Genomic DNA, 16,217 nt, shown 5'->3' with positions numbered 1-16,217 from the left:
AGGAGTAGGCTATTGCAGGCATCTGCTCCCACGGTGTCCATCACCCACCATGCGGTCTCTGGTCTTGCTGTGGAGTTGCCTGATGCTCCCAGGTGAGGGGGTTGGAAGTGGCGGGATGGAGGGGCCTACAGCTGCCGGCCTGAGCTTGCTCTTTTGGTTTGCACAACTTGAGGAGCTAGCGTGGAGGGAGATGCTTCCACGTTTCAACCCAGCTGAGCCATCCTCAGCCGGGGAGCTCAGACCCAAGGGTGTTCCTCACACATGTGTGTGTGGTCTCTGGGTGGCTGTGCGGGTAGAAAAAGAGTGAAGCCCCTCTGCTCACAAGGACGCACCCACTTACCCTGTTAGCTCAGCTAACTCTGTCGGATTGCTACTAAACTTGCTTCTCTTTCTTTGCTTTCATTTTTTTTTCCTTGCTTTATTTATTTTTAAAACACGTTATTGCTGTCGTATGCATGTATGTGTGTAAGAGAAGGAGGGAGAGGAAGCATGTGTATCGCTCAGCACTTGTGAGGTAAAGGTAGAACTTTTGTGTTCTCTCCTTCCACTGTGGAGTTAGGGAACTCAAACTCGGGTCATCAGGTCTTCACTGCAAGTGCTCTTACTGCTGAACGTGTGTGTGTGTGTGTGTGTGTGTGTGTGTGTGTGTGTGCGTGCGCGCATGCGCACACGCGCAAGCACTCTCCCAAGTAGCTGTGATCACGAGTGCCCACCATGCTGGACTTCCTTTTACCCATTAAGACCTAAATATCGGGATGCATCTTGCAACTGATGTTGGTTGCCCAGTTGGGCATCTTTGGTTTTCCCTTAATAATATATAAAATCAATTCACACTGTGTTTGGAAGTTATTACATGTATCCCTCACGTGTGTCTATGTACTTATGAGCATGCGTTAGTACACAAATGCTATAGCACACATGAAGAGGTCAGTACAACCTCTGGTGGTCTGTTCTCTCCTTGACTCTTAAACTCACATCGACAGGCTTAGCAACAAGTGCCTTTAGCCCTTGAGCCATCTGGCCAGCCTGGCTCATGTCTCTCAAAGGCAATGAAGAAGCTTATTATTCTCTAGAAACAAGAAAACTTAGATGGATTAAGCAACTTGCCCAATGTCACAAAGGTGCTGAATACCAAAGCTGGGGCTCACACTCTGAGCTGTCTGAGTCTAGGGCACTTACTCTATTCCTTTCAATTAATGGGGCTTATGGAAAGAGCGGCATATTTGTCTTAAGGTTCCCCAGAAGGAGAGAGAGCCTCGGGGCTTTTCGGGGCTGCCGCAGTAGGTCTGCAAACCCCCGCCCCCGTGAACTGGAAACTCTGGTCTTGGCCTGGAACTAGGGTCCGTGGAAACCCCATCTCCCTTCATGCTGTGTTTTCAGGGTATGAAGCCCTGAAGGGCCCAAAGGAGATCAGTGGATTTGAAGGTGACAGTGTGTCTCTGCAGTGCACCTATGAGAAGAAGGTGAGGGGAAACAGGAAGTACTGGTGCCGACAGGGTGGACTCGTGCTGTCCCGGTGCTCTGACATTGTCTACTCGAGCCAGAACCAGGAGGTGGCACAGGGCAGGATGTCCATTCGAGACAGCCCCCGACAGCTCTCAATGACCGTGACCATGAGGGACCTTACCCTGAAGGATTCTGGGAAGTACTGGTGCGGGATTGACAGACTGGGTTTTGATGAGTCTTTTGAAGTCTCTCTCATCGTCTTTCCAGGTAATGAATGACTGTCCCCTGCCCCACTGCCTAGGTGACAGGGTATATAAAGGAGACAGGGATGGGCAAGAAAATCTGAGCCATGAATTCAGTTTCCCCTTTACAGAAGGGGGCAGTCAGTACCAACCTCATCAGGCCTCTCCAGGTCTTGGGGAGTCCGTAGGGACATTTGCTGAGCACTGGAGACAACTCAGAGAAGCCTCGGTGTCCCTTTGCTCTGGCAAGTCTCCCTGTTAGGATTTCATAGAGCAAAATTCAAGCACACTTGTCACTCTTGGCCTAGATCTACTGGGATACTACTACAGGATGGGAATAAGATGACTATCAGGGGACAAGGAAGGACCTGCATATTCCCTGTGTCACAAATGCTCCCATAGCCTTCTGAGCTCAGGCCAACCGTTGCTGCATCACCACCCCAGCCTGCAGTGTCCCCAAAGCCATTCGCTGGCCTCACCATGCTCATGGTCTCTCTGGTCACCTTCTGTGGGGAGAACCCAGGGGAGGGAAGCTGGAGGGGCCAGAGGACAGGCAGCCCTGTCTCAGCCAGTGAGAGCTGGGAGGATCTCCATACAACCATTTCACATATGGGCCACAGAGATGCTCCAAGACACTCAGTGACTGGCCTAAGATTGTGGCAGGAAGCAAAGCCAGCAGGATTCGAACCCATATCACTACCACCAAGACAGGCCCAGGAGCCAGGACCAATCCTAAGACCAGGTCTGTCCTTAAAGCCCATTCTCTGTCTCCCCTGGGTCTCAATGACAATTCAGGGAAATGAAAGTAAACTAACCAAACAATAACAGCAGCAGCACCAAAGCATCACTGATGAGGCTGGAGGGTGTGGCTCAGAGGTAGAGCATTGCCTGCTCTAAGGCCTTGGGTTGCATCCCTAATGCTGCAGCAGTAGAACAATAGAGTGGGTTCTCTGATATGGGGAAGGCTTTCTAGTCTCTTCCAGTTCTTACCAGGGCACAGCACCATTTTATTTTATTTTATGCCTAATTGCGATTAGCTCTGTCTCTACTTCACTTAGTTATTTGGCTTTTTAGATGGTGTTTCACTGTGTAGCTCTGTCTGGTCTAGAACTCATAGAGATCCACCTGTCTCTGTCTCCTGGGTGCTAGAACTAAAGTTCTATGCCACCACACCCAGCCTAGTGTTCTCTAGTTTTGAGACTCCTGTGTCTCCTTCCTGCCCTGAGCTCTAATCACCTCTCCCAGGTATGTGATCCATGTATTTTCATCCCTTTCATGTCAGAGCTGGTTGGCTTCTGATGACAGCTCTGCCAATGATGAGGGCTTTTATGTGGGTGCCCCACAGCCACTGGGGACACTGGTCTATAATGTTTACAGGTTTCCATGGTAGCAACACTCCTTCCTCCAAAGCCAGTTTCTATCTGCCAGTCATTTAACAATCAGCTTCCAGAATTCCTGAAAAGTTAACAGGTCAGAGTGAACTAACAGCCTCCAGGGCCAAAGTAGGCTGAGCACACCCACTATGGCATCCTCTATTCCTCATCTCCTGGAGGCCCTAGGGAATGGATAGAGACTTAGAAACACACAAAGTAGAGGCTGCTCTTTATTTACAGAAGATTTAGTCAGCTACTTAGAAGAAGGAAAAAAAAAACACACACACACACAAGTAAACATCAGAGAGTTAGGATCCAGAATGAAGAGCGATCCTGGAATATCCAGGTTGGATGTGGTTAGAAAAGACCAGGGATGCTGGCCCTTGAAGAATCCCAGTCCTGTGGGAGGTCCTGCAAAGCCATAGTTGTAGTCAAAGTGAGCACTAGCCCTCCTGGAGGCAAACGCAAGATATTGGGGTACACAAAGGAAGAGGGCAACTCCTCCACAATTTTGGATCTTAACTTTTGAGCTGATGGTGGGAGAAAGGGAAAGGGATGGGAGTGGGGTGGGGGAGGGGTAGGAGGCGGTGGGGCGGCTTTAGGCAGAGATGTAAGAGAAGGGTTTCACAGAGGAACAATATCTCAAAGACATAGCAGCAGAAAGGGTGACCCCCGAACACAGGGCATCTCTGCATGGTTCAGCTGGTTCCACATGGGGAAAGAGGAAGCTTTGATAGGACGATTTGAAGTCTGAGTTTTAAAGGCCTTGAGAGACACACTAAGTAACACTATGTAATCCACTGACTATTGCCCGAGCAAGAGGCAATAGGATCCAGGTGTATTTCAGAAATGCAGGTGTCCATACAAAGGGTGGCATGAAGGAAGCAGGCTGGGGCCAGGGACACAAAGGACCTGACCCAATGAGAGACCAATATGAGCAGCAGGTAGGGAAGGCCTGGGATCCACTGGGATCTGCCAGTTAATGGCCTCTGATTGGCTGGGAGGAGACCATAAACAGCACTTGTACTGAGGATGAGGGGCCCACTGTGGCAATGTCTACCTCCCCTGAGAGCAGCCTCTCCCTCTCCTCTAGGAAAAAGGGACAGTCCCATCCCCACTGGAACCTGCTGTATTTCTTCCCCCAACCCTCCCTTCCAGCTTCTTACAGCTACAAGGAACCTGCAGCCCAAGGCAAAAGCCTGGCAGACTCAGGTCCCAGAACTGAGTGAGTGAATGGCTTTCCTGTCCCTTCTCCATCTCAGGAGACACACAGTGAGGGCCACCCAGGTGTTCCCAACAACCTCAGAGGCCAGGATGGCTCAGAGGGACTGGGGTACTGGCTCAGGGTCCTGTGGGGAGTGGCTCCAGCTGACCCCAGAGCCCTTCCTCAGGATCTGGGGGCTAGCCAGACATTGACCCTGACATTAGGTCTGCCTTTGCCACTTTTCCCTGCCCTCGGAGGCAGCTGAAGGTTAGGCTTTTCTGGAGCGTAGCCCTCAGGAGGCCAGTGCTGGGCACATGGAGAACTTGCTTTTCGGTCAGAGAAGAGGTGAGCCTGGCCTGAACTAAGGGGAGGGTGAGGAAGGTGACTACGGAGTGGTGTAGGACAGGGCCTGGTGTAGGATAGGGCCATGCATGTGCCTGGCCCAGGGGTCTTCTTGCTCCAGCAGCCTCACGTAGGCCTCTGCTTGTCTTCTGGGGAGTTTTAGTTGAGGATGTCCTGAGAGATTGGGAAGGTTCATGTTCAGAGTCAGTCTTGGGGGGTGCTGCAGGGTCAGGGTAGGTGCTGAGGCTTTGTTTTTGGACTTATAGCTTTTCCTGGTCTCCACCCGACAGTCGCCACAGCCAAGCAGGGGAAGACAGGGGTTAAGGCCCCTGTGTTCACCGGGGCAGCCCCGCCGGCTGGGTCTGCAGGAACCTCCCAGGTCCTCCCAGGAACCTCACCATATGCTGGGAGCTCTCCTCACACAGTGACCCCAGCCTGGTCTGCAGGAACCTTCCCTTCCCCAGGAACCTCTCCTCACACAGCGACCTCTCCTCATGCAGGGAGCTCCCGCCCAGTCATCTGGCTGTCCCCCACCACAGCAAAGGACTCCAAGGCCACCAGGGTCTCCAAGTCCAGGTGAGTCCGGGTGACCCGCGCTCACCCCTCAATGTTAAGACTACTTTCTTCCCTCCAGGTGGTGGCCACAGCCTGTGGCCCAGAAGGCAGATTCCAAGCCTCATTCCCCTCACGGGGATTCTTAGGCAACACACATCCTGCCACCCTAGACACACAGGGCCATCTTCGGCTCAAGCCACCCCAGCCCTAGGGTTTCCCTGTATTCTCTGCCTTGAGCTATGTGCTGCTAGAAAATATGAAAGACTTTCATTAACTTTATTCTCTACAAAGCTGGAGCCCAGCCTGCAGCAAAGGGTCCTGGGACTCTACCTACTCCAAGTTCCTGACTCGCAGGTCAACACTAGCAGGTTCAGACCAGGCTGAAAGTATCTTGAAAGGCTGGGTTACCTCAGGCAGAGCGCACACTGATGGGCTCTGAAACACACTGAATGCCCCTCGTGCCTTCTGATCTCCTTGGGCAACAAGGGACCTGACTGAATCAGGGCACTATGGAACCATCAAACGGTGCTGGTGACACCGCCTTCGGGCCAGTGAGTCTCCCCATTTCTTGCCGGATGTGGAAGAGCAGGCCTGTGAGTCCAACTGCTCAGAAGGCTGAGTTAGGAAGGCCACAATTTCAAGGCCAGGCTGGGTGATTTTGTGAGAGCTTGTCTGAAAATAAAAAGTAGGGCTGGTAAGACAGCTCGGTCGGTACAGTACTTGGCATGCAAGCCTGGTGATCTGGGTTTGGCTCCCAGAACACACAGAAGAGGAGAGAGAGAGAGAGAGAGAGAGAGAGAGAGAGAGAGAGAGAGAGAGAGAGAGAGAGAGAGAGAGAGAGAGAGAGAACAGACTCCACAAAGCTGTTCTCTAACCTCAGTGTACGCACGACGGCTCACTCTCTCTCCCCAAATCATATGCTCAATACTAACACTAATAACAACAAATAATTTCTGAAGTAAGGAGTATAGGACATAAAGCTCAGTAGTGGAGTGACTGCTTAGCATGAATGAGGTCCTAGCACCCCAGTTTTTCCAGCATAACATGGGATCATTCCTGCTTAGTGACTTGTGTAGTTTAGCAGCAAATGTAGCTAGGTACTATGCTAAGATTTATTCTTAGTGAAAGGAGTATTTTATTTGAGATAAAGTCTCTCCTGATCTTCCTGCCGTCACTTTCCATGTGCAAGGATTGAAATCTTGAATCACCTCACCTGGTTTTGAACTCAGTATCTGGTTTTTCTGTTTGTTTGTTTTGTTTTGTTTTTAGTTTTTTTTATAATGTTGATCCATTTTTTATGTGTATTGGTGTTTTTGCTTGCATGTGTATGCCTGTGTAAGGGTATGAGGAGCTATAGTTACAGACAATTGTAAGCTGCCATGTAGATGCTGGGGATTGAACTCAGAACCTCTGGAAGAAAAACCAGTGCCCTTAACCTCTGAGCCATCACTCCAGCTGCTAAGCTCAGTATCTTAAACATCCCACCTTGTTTGATCCCCACAGCCCTGCTTTATGGGAGGTGAAATTGGAGATCTAGAAGGTTGTTAAGTCAAAGTGACATGTCTCTAAAGTGTCAAGACCAGGGTTCAAATCTAGCAAGCCTGGATTCTAGGTCTGAGGACCCTGCCAGTCTTAGCCTGGTTGAATTAGCCATCAGGCTAGAAGCTGACTTTCTCTGCTTATGCATAGGATTCAAGGACATAGCTGGCTGATTGGGTAACAGCCACCAGGCTCCCTTCATCTCTCCTCTAGTGTGTCCATCCCAGTGGTCCGCATGATGGCCCCAGTCTGGGTGCTCTTGTCTCTTCTGCTGGCTGCTGGTCTGATTGCCTTTGGCAGCTACATGCTCCCGCTCCTGTGGAGAAAGAAAGGTAAGTGAAGTGATTGGGGAGGGGGGGAGGCCCATGCATACCTGACATACTTCATCAACCTTGGAAGACCTGCAGGCCTCAGTGGGTCTATCTGACAACCTTACTGTTTGCTGTCTGTACTGGTGTGCCCCTTTAATCCCAGCACTTGGGAGGCAGAGACAGGAGGATCTGAGTTCAAGGCTAGCCTGGTCTACAGAGCCAGGGATGCCCAGAGAAGCCAAGCAAGGTCCTGCATCTCCTCTCCATTTACCTCCTGTGCTGGGGGGGGTACCCCATCTTATAGTGGAGGAAACTGCCTTGCGCTTGCAGGCCTAGGAAATAGTAAAGCCAGGAAGACACCTACAGTGATGTCCCAGAGAAGGTGGGCCTGGGGCCACCCTGGGCCGGCTTCCTACCTTGTCTCTGTGACTCCCAGGAAGAAATCTTAGCTTATTTGTCTCTCCAGGTCCCCTCATAGGAGGCCAGAAGGGAGCACACAGGATGGGAACAGCTATGAAGCCACTTGGCATCCTACCTCTGGAATTGTGGCTCCCTAACAAACAGTAGTGCCCCTCTGGTAGCCTGTGAGAAATGCAGAGTCTCGGAGCTCAATCCCACGGTCTGATTCAGAACCTGTGCGTTAAGAAAACTAACCCTCAGGATATCTGGGGTAGTCGTCTTGAGCACAGAGAAGATTTATCAGTTCGTGTCGACTAGCTATTCGTGGTGAGGACAAAAATGCTCACTCATGGCTAGGAAGTGAAAAGAAGACAGGGTCTTAAGATCCAAGCGTAGATGTCCCCTACACATATTAAGGTTCAAAAAGTGAACACAGTTTCCTCATCCACTTTCTAGTTCACATAGAAATCTCAAATGCCAGCACCTTCCTAAAAGGCTGGGCTAGACCAAGCTTCCTGCTTCAGGGCCTGCCAGCTCCCTCTGGGAATCCCTTATACACAGATACAATGAGCCTGTGCATTCTGGGAATGGCTCAAGTTCTTTATGGCCTCAAGGTTCTCCTGGGTCTCTTTCAGCTTGGCTGGCCACGGAGACACAGCGGAACGAGAAGGTCCACCTCGCAGCCTCGGTAAGGACCCAGGGAGTCAAAGTCTGAGATCACCCCATCTGAAACTGAGGTCAGACTTCAGAGACCATCTGTCTCCCACCCAGAGGCAGAGCTTGCTCCCAGCCTTGAGGGGTCTGTGGGAGTCTCCAGACAGACCCTTTATGGTGTATGCTCAAGGCACAAGCATCATCAGCCCTGATTCACAACTGGTATCAGGTAGGGTCTCAAAGAACCAGGTGGGCATCATTCCACCAGGCGGGTACCCTCCTCCCACACTGCCTAGAATCACGAGACCTCAGTATTGGAGCTAGAAGGATCCACATGGAACCCGGGTCCAGTGTTTATCTAAACTCTGAGCCCATCTCATCTGTCAGCAGCACTGGAGATGGGATCTCCCAGGCTCAGCTTCCAGCCCAACCTTCTAGGGCTGGGGCTGGGGACCCCACTACACACCAGAGTGCAAGGACCCCTCAAACATGACTGCAGTGTGCTTCTACAAATGAAACGGTGGCCCAGAGAGTAGGAGGATCTGGCCCAAAGTCACACAGCAGCGCTACGACTTCTCGATTCTTTTAAGAGGTTTATTTATTTTATTTTACGTATATGAGTGTTTTGCCTGCATGTGTGTCTGTGCCCATGGAGGCCAGAAGAGGTCATTGGATCCCCTGGAACAGGAGTTACAGACAATTGTGAGCCACCAACCATGTGGGTGCTGGGAACCAAATCCAGGTTCCCTACAAGAACAGCCACCCTCTTGACCATTGACCCATCTCTCCAGCCCCAGATTTATCAGTTCTTTATCTCTCAGCACATTGTTTCTGGTCCTCCAGTGATTCCGCTTGAGGTTTGATTGTTCAAGGACCGGGTTGTGAACAATGCACCCAGGGAGCCCATGGCCCCAAAATCCCAATTACTTACACTTCCACTCTTACTCCCCCAAACATGGGGCCAGGAAAGGGGGACCATTATCCCCTTCTTTCCTGGCGCCAATAAAGACAAAAGACTCCAGGCAGATTCCCGGGGGAGGGCTGAGTGAGAATGGGATCTTCTTGAGTTAGGAAGCAGCTGTTGTTGTCTCAGGAAGTGGAACACGGCCAAAAGTGGCTAAGGGGAGTGAGGGAAAAGTCATGGGGAGGGACTGCCACCATAGCCACCCTCAGAGCTCGGCCTTCAGGCAGCATGGCTCCTCACTGCTGCCTCTGTCCTTACACCCTGGGAAGGACAACCTGGGCTTCCAACCTAGGGTGCCCGAGCTCCCCCTGCAGAGGTAGGAAGGGACAAGGAGCGAGCCGGGGCAGTTTGAGCAAGACACTGAGCAGCAGCCACTTTAGGAGGAAGGATAGAAGAGGGGACCTCGAAGGTCAGAGGTCAGAGCCACCAGAAAGAGCACAGGACGCCGAAGAAGACACGTGCTTTTCTTGGTAATGCTTCCCGTTGACTTTTGCAGTCTTCACCAGAGGCTGGGGGGGGGGGGTTTCTTTGCACACATTCACATCAAAGGAGGAAGAGGATGGACACTTGTCCTGTGAGAGCCAAAGGAGCTGGACATGACGGTGGCCCACACCCCTGACACCCAGCACTCAGGAGGCTGAGGGAGGACGCTGTTCAAGGCAAGGCTGGCGTGTACATGGCAGGCAGCCATGAGAGCAGGCTGTGGGGCTTCACCCCTTGCCATTTCTATTGAGGCAGGCAGTATTATGTCCTCCACTTTGTAGACATGGCAACAGAGACCCAAAGAGAGTAATTGAATGCCCACAGTAACGTAGCCTGAGAAAAACAGAACTAGACAAAACTCTCCGAGGCTGGCTGCAGAGCCCTGTGTCTTACATCCTTCCACATTGAAGTGCAAGGGTTGGATAGGAATCCAGACATATGTACTGCCCAAGGCTGGTCCCTCAGACTCCAGAGAAAGAACCATCTTCCATCCCTAAGCGTGAATCTTTAAGGCCCGTGAAAAAGAACAGACAGCCTGCTTGTCCTCTCTGGTTACAAACAAAGAAATAACATTATTAACAAACCATTCCAGAAGTTCCTGTTCACCGGGCAATAAGAGGCTGTCTGGAGACTGAATGCAGCTCACTTGGTAGAGTGCTTGCTTAGCGTGGGTGAAGCAAGCCAGCATAAACTGGGTATGATGGTGCACACCTGTGATGCCAGCCCTCCACAAGGTAGCGACATGAGGGTCAGAAGGAAGTTCAAAATCATCCTTAGCTACATAAAGAAGTCAAAGTCAGCCTAGAAAGCATGAGACCCTGCCTCAGAAAACAAAGCCAGGCATGGTGACACATGCCTTTATTCCCAGTATCCGGGAGGCCCAGGGATCTCTGTGAGTTCAAGGCCAGCCCAGTATACATAGCAAGTTCCAAGTCATTCAGGGTTACATAGCAAGGCCCTGTCTTTATCTGGATTTTATGACCCCGAGGGGGAAAAAAAAAAAAACACATATTCTCACTATAGCTGTGGAAACTGAGCTCCTGAGAGCATCTAGCTTGCCAAGAAAACACCCAAGTGTAGGAAGTCATATGGCTCCAGAACGGTGTCCTTCCTCTCTTGCTCCTCTGGGCTTAACTCCAGGCTGCCTATGCTGCTAAGAATAGGCTATTCTGAGTTCTGAGCACGTCTCTCTTACAGCCACCAGGGAACACCTGGGTGCCTGAAGATGCCATGATCAACCTTGCGGCGCCTCCCGAGTATCTCGGTAACCCTGAGCCCTCTACTGTGCCCTCCACAGAGACCCAGCACCTCAGTCAGGTATGACAGCTCTGGATCCCATGCTATCTAACACCACTGAGATAATGGGGCCGTAGGAGAGGGGACCTCTTTCCCAGCATCTTCTTTGGAAGAAGCTGCACCCCCACATCTGTCCAAGTAGCCTATCAAAGCCGTAATAAGCCTAGGTCATTTCACCCAAGTCCAAACTTCACATTCTCCTCTTCCCTGTTTCTTTTCTTTTCTTCTTTTTTTTTTTTTTTTTTTTTTTTATTTTTATTTATTTGTTGGCTTTTTTTTTTTTTTTTTTTTTTTTTTTTTTTTGATTTTGTTTGTTTTTCAAGTCCTGGCTGTACTGGAACTTGCTTGTAGACCAAGCTGGCCTTGAACTCACTGAGATCTTCCTACCTCTACCTCCCAAGTGCTGGGATTAGAGGCGTGCACCACCACTGCTCCGCTCAGAAAATCCTTTAATAGCATATTGGGCGTCGGTTCGTCTGTTTAAAGAGCTCTCATCTGAGCTGAGCGTTGTGGTGCCTGCTTGTGATCCTAACATTTGTGAGTCCTGTGGTCAGAGCGAGGAGCTGGGGGATTAGAAGCCAGCCTGTACGGATTCAGGCATTATGTTGGCCTGCCCCTGTCACCTGGCAGAAAGCACTCAGGCAGTACCCTGGTCAGCACGCAGGTGTAAAGGACCCCTTTAAAAGAAAGACCCTGCCCAGTTTTCCCCTGGGGCCGACAGGACTCTTCTGTCTCCCTCTTCTGTCCTATCTGTCTCTCTTTACCTCTTTTCTCTTTTCTTCTCCCCTTTCCCTTTCTAATGAAACTTCTCACTAAAGCCGTCTGCCTGGCATGTTTGTCCCTTTGCCTCGGTCACCCTCACCTGCCATGGAATCCGCTCATGCTTTACCATAGCACAGCCTACTTGGTGAGACCCTGTCTCACAAAAGCACACACAACAGACAGGAGATGAGATGGGGTGGGGGGTGGGGGCTCTGCTAGGGTGGAGAGCTCACCAGCACCAGGTTCTGCTTTTCAACCTCACCATCATCTCTTCAGACTACAGAGGAAGAGGCAGCCCCTCCCCTGGACGCTGAGGAGGACAGGACGGCAGCCCCTCCCCTGCAGATATCTGCAGAGGAGCTGGCCTTCTCGGAATTCATTTCTGTTTGACGGCAGAATGTCCTGTGGTCAGGCATTGTAAAGCTGAATGGCTGAGTTTGTATGAATTCCGGGGCTCTGCTCACACCTCATACTCCAGGGCTCTGTCCCTTCCTCCAGGCCCCCTTCTTGTGTGTTCCAGAATGTCAAAGAAGTGTCTGTGGGCCCTGGAGCCCAGGGTGGTATTTAACAATTCCAGCCTGAGGCCAGGACTTCCTCCAGTGTGTTCTAATCCCTAGGAAGAGTGTGGAGCTGTGGACCTTCACCAGGGCCTGGCAAGGCTCAGAAGATGACAGCTAAGTTTGCATGGGCTTCAGGAAATTCCCTAGGCATGGGTGCCCAAAAATGGTCCTGCCTCCCATCCCCCGCAGATCCCACCTTCTCCTCCCTCCAATTCTCCTGCGCCAGGTGCTGTGGAGGAGACAACATAAAACACCTGCATCCTGGCCCTTCAGAAAAATATTAAAACAGAATTCCCAAGCCCCACACCAAACTTTCTCTGGGGCAAGGCCCTGAACTTCACAGCTCTGACCCAGTATCCCTACACTTGGACCCAATGGATCCTCAGCTCCCTCTTGCTTGGAGAGCCTTCCTTCTCTCTCACAGTGGGGTCTCCTACATGCTCTCTAGAGCTCTGCCCATGGCACCATGGCCACAGCAGGGGCTTCCTGATGCCTCCCTGATCAGGTACACAGTGGAGGTGATGGAGGCTGCTGGCCCAGGCATTGGTTGCCTTTCCATTCTCCATCCTCACGGCCCTGTATCGGGCACTGGAAGAACATTGGAGGAAGGTTCTTTATTGTCCCTGTTCAGAAGGGTTACTACTCCATGGGCTCTGGAGGCTAGGGGAGGAGGAAACCAGTGTGGGGAGGGGTATGAGGAAGAAACTAGACTACAGTACTAGAGGGTAATGCTAAATCCAGGCCAGCTGGATAAGGGAAAGATAGACTGGCTCAACCATTTTCCCCCCATTTCTCTGTTTTGTTCTGAAAAATGACCCAGCATATAAAACATAGCCAATGTTTTAAGGTCACCTATAATCTTACCAAGCCCTGTTGACACCCTGGCCACACTCGGCTGGATCTCTCTCCTTTCCCCTTCATGTATTTTGTGGTTGCTCATTTCACTGCACGATGCCCTTCCCTCGTTATCCCACTGGAAGCATTCCTTCCGTGTCCTACCAACCTCTTACAATAAACTGTTTCTCAGCTGTGCAGTATTTCAGCATATGGGTGTGCTTCTGTTTAGCCAACCGGATTTGCATGTGTGGGAACATGTGATCCTGAGGAAAAGAGTGTTTTCTTTCTATCCTTCCTTTTCCTACTCGTCCCTGTTCTCCAGGCCCTTTGCTTCTCCCGCTTCCCCTCTCTCCTCTTCTAACCTCTCCTGGAGGGACAACTTGGTAGGTAAAGCATTTGCTGTGCAAGCAAGAGTTCAGGTCCCTTGTAAAAGGATCATTGCGAGTCTGTACCCCAGTGCTGGAGTGGAAGGAAGATGCTGAAATCCAGGAACATGTTAGCCAAAACATCAACCTCTAGATTCAGTGACAGAGCATCTCAAAATCATTGCACACAGCCTCAGAGAATCTGCAGTGGTAATGGTGGGGTGGTGTACCACGATTCCTTCCTAAGAGACTCCAGGTGGAAAGGATGTTGAGCCTCTAGACCACACATACCTCTGTGGTGGCATCATCTGGGGCATGTGATGCTGTTGCTGCTGCTGCTGCTGTGGTTGTTGTTGTAGGAACCTAAAGAGTAAACTTCTGTGTCATCTACTCTCAGGTGAGCACCTAGAACCCATGAGCTTTATCACTGAGAGACCGTGGCACTTTTACAGAGGATGAAGCCAAGGTCTAGGGAGGCAGGGGCATCTGCTAAAGGCTGCACAAGTCCCTCGTGGAGTCATGTAGCTTGGCCAAGGAAACCCTGAGTCCTTTGTACCCCTGATGTTCACCAGTTCCCAGGCATAAGCACTTAGATATAGCACAGAGAGGCAAGATGGGGGAGGAAGATGCCATGGTCACTCCATCTTCCATTGGAGAATTATTGTTAGGTTTCAAACCCATGACAAATGGCTATGGTACCCATTTAACGTATCAAGGCAGACACTGGTCCCCAGGTTCTCCCTGTCTCCCTCAGTCTCTACCAGTTGTTACAGGGCCCTTCTGGCTGGCACACCCAGCCCCCTACCCTGAACTCTCCAACCCAGGAGGCTGAGCTGCTTTTCCCTATATAATCCAGCCATCTTAGTTACCTGATCTCTTTGTATTTTGGGCTTCCTGGCTGCTACACCTGGTTCTCTCTCTTGCCTCCCCACCTCCCCATGGCACAGCTCAATCTGATCATGTCCATTCAGACTGTCCCTGGTGTCTCCTGTCCCTGCCTCAGGCTACCTATGCTGCTTTCCCACATGTCTACAATAAACCTTCTCCTCCACTACACCTAGAAAGTCATGTTATTTTGGTTTCCTTTTTTTCTTTTCTTTTTTTAAATTCAAGTATCTGTGCTGTATTCCCTAACCTTCACCTTCTCCCAAAACTGTCTAGTCAGACCCCCCCAATCAAAGACCAACAGAGCCCAGAAACATCTGCTTTCACATTTAATCAAAGGAAAAGAAAGAAAACTTGAGAATTAAGATGGCTGGCAGAGGGAACCAAAGGAAGGGCAATGGGACTGAGTGTGGACCGTGGGGGCAGGGTCCTCCTTCTCCTGAGGTTCAGGGAGAGAGGGCGGGATGGAGGGAAGGAGGGATGAGGGAGAGAGGGCAGAGTCACAAACCCAGCTTGGTGGGTACCAACATGCTCTAACTCAGCCCTGTGCCAGGTGAGCTGAGAAGGCTCAGGGCCTCTATTCCCATCTGACCAGCACTTGGAAGGGGTATAGAGCCAGGCTCAGTGGGAGAGGTAGGAGGCTGTTCAGAGAGGAGGGGCCCAGCCCTGCCCCTTGCACGTTACTAGGAAAGATGTGAGGATTGCTACTTCACTGGGTATCCAGAGAGAAAGACTGGTACCAACTCTCCAGCGTGGTGCCCACTACATCTCTGTTAGGCTATGGTCTTTTGGTCACAGGACTTTGTGGGTTAATCAAGGGGGATCAGGGACAGCTCTGATCCTACACTCATCCTCGGGGGCAGGGGAGGAAGAAAGTAAGCAGGGAAACATACTATTTCTCTCCCGCTACCAGTCGCCGTAGGCTAAGTAAGGGTCAGGGTCACAGCAAGATGCTGAACTGAAGCAAAGGACAGTGACTGAAGGGAAGAGGACCGCACAGGGTGTGTGCAGGGCTATGCAAATGAGCAGCGGCCAGGCCCACCACCAGTTCCATTTGCACATCCCATGCCAGTGCAAATGAGGGTTCTAATATAATAAATATATTTCTAGCATTTATAATAAATATTCTGTTTCTTCTCCCTCCCTCCCCTAGGAAATGGGCACACAGTGGTTCAGAGCCAGCATGGGCTGACACTGCAGCAAAAACGGACACTCAGGAGAACTGGGAGGCACAGGGAGAGGGTGCCAGGGGTCCCCAAGAGGACAGGGGCCCCTCAAGAAGGAGTAGGGATGAGATGTCTCCAGATGCCAAGGACAGAGTTCTTAAAAGGGTTATCCTATTTTACAAAATCACCCTACCCAAGGACTAAAGGATAGAGGACAATGGGACAGTAGAGGAAGGTTCTGGGTCTGGGATAGGGGCTTTTAAGAAATGGGGGGGGGGGCTGAGGGGAACCCATAAAAGGGACCTCGAAGAGCCTCCTCCAAGAGACAGCAATCCTCTGCCTCCCCTCAGACCAACCAAACCTATGCATGTGCACGAACAACACACACACACCAAGGCCAGAAACAGGGACCAGCACCACGGCAGTCAGAAGCACAGACTGTGAGCCAGTGGCATCCCTGGAGTTGAGTGGCAAGTGCTGCTAAAGCTAATCTGTTTCCAAGCCAGGTCTCACAGTCTCCTCACCCCTCCTTAGGCCCAATCACGGCAGCCCTAACGCTAGGGGGCCACCTAGATCTAGGGAGAGAAAAGCCCGAAGCAAACAAAGCCTGGCGTGGGCTGGGAAGCCTGGAGTACTTTGGGTTCCAGCAATGGAGAGTTCAGTGCTCTAGACCCTATTCCCAACCTGGGGCTAAGCCTGCTGCCACTGCTCTTGCACTCACTGTTCGCGGAGCAGGGCTTATAAAAGAGGGGCACATTAAGAAAGTCTGTGGAGAGACTTTGGCAGTGAGAAGCTAGAAATGAGGGAGGGACCAGGCTATGTTTGCTCCTCGAG

At 51.1% G+C, this 16,217-nt stretch overlaps 1 protein-coding gene across 5 annotated transcripts; it reads left to right on the top strand.

The window, feature by feature from the left end:
• On the top strand, positions 1–13,167 carry Cd300lg (CD300 molecule like family member g). 5 transcript variants are annotated; one of them, XM_051178468.1, is made up of 8 exons: positions 1–92; positions 1,381–1,713; positions 4,155–4,286; positions 5,108–5,183; positions 6,915–7,033; positions 8,047–8,099; positions 10,710–10,829; positions 11,847–13,167. In XM_051178468.1, the coding sequence occupies exons 1-8, from the start codon at positions 50–52 to the stop codon at positions 11,958–11,960; spliced, it is 990 nt and encodes a 329-aa protein (XP_051034425.1). In that variant the 5' UTR covers positions 1–49; the 3' UTR covers positions 11,961–13,167. The 5 variants fall into 5 exon arrangements, with proteins under 5 accessions (XP_051034425.1, XP_051034418.1, XP_051034411.1 ...); XM_051178461.1 differs by having other exon boundaries at positions 4,898–5,183; XM_051178454.1 differs by having other exon boundaries at positions 4,874–5,183.
• The last annotated feature ends 3,050 nt before the right edge of the window (positions 13,168–16,217 follow it).

This window comes from Phodopus roborovskii, unplaced genomic scaffold (assembly GCF_943737965.1).
Source record: "Phodopus roborovskii unplaced genomic scaffold, PHOROB, whole genome shotgun sequence".
In the NCBI taxonomy this organism is placed as follows: Eukaryota; Metazoa; Chordata; class Mammalia; order Rodentia; family Cricetidae; genus Phodopus; species Phodopus roborovskii.
The sequence above is the reverse complement of the archived record's forward strand: the minus strand, read 5'-3'. Positions and strand labels throughout refer to the sequence as shown.

Excerpts from the sequence above, each read along its gene's own strand:
- Cd300lg (XM_051178454.1), top strand. The coding sequence starts at position 50 with ATGCGGTCTCTGGTCTTGCTGTGGAGTTGCCTGATGCTCCCAG. Across the intron at positions 8,100-10,709 it reads AGGTCCACCTCGCAGCCTCG|CCACCAGGGAACACCTGGGT; the intron begins GTAAGGACCCAG and ends TCTCTCTTACAG. Across the intron at positions 10,830-11,846 it reads AGACCCAGCACCTCAGTCAG|ACTACAGAGGAAGAGGCAGC; the intron begins GTATGACAGCTC and ends TCATCTCTTCAG.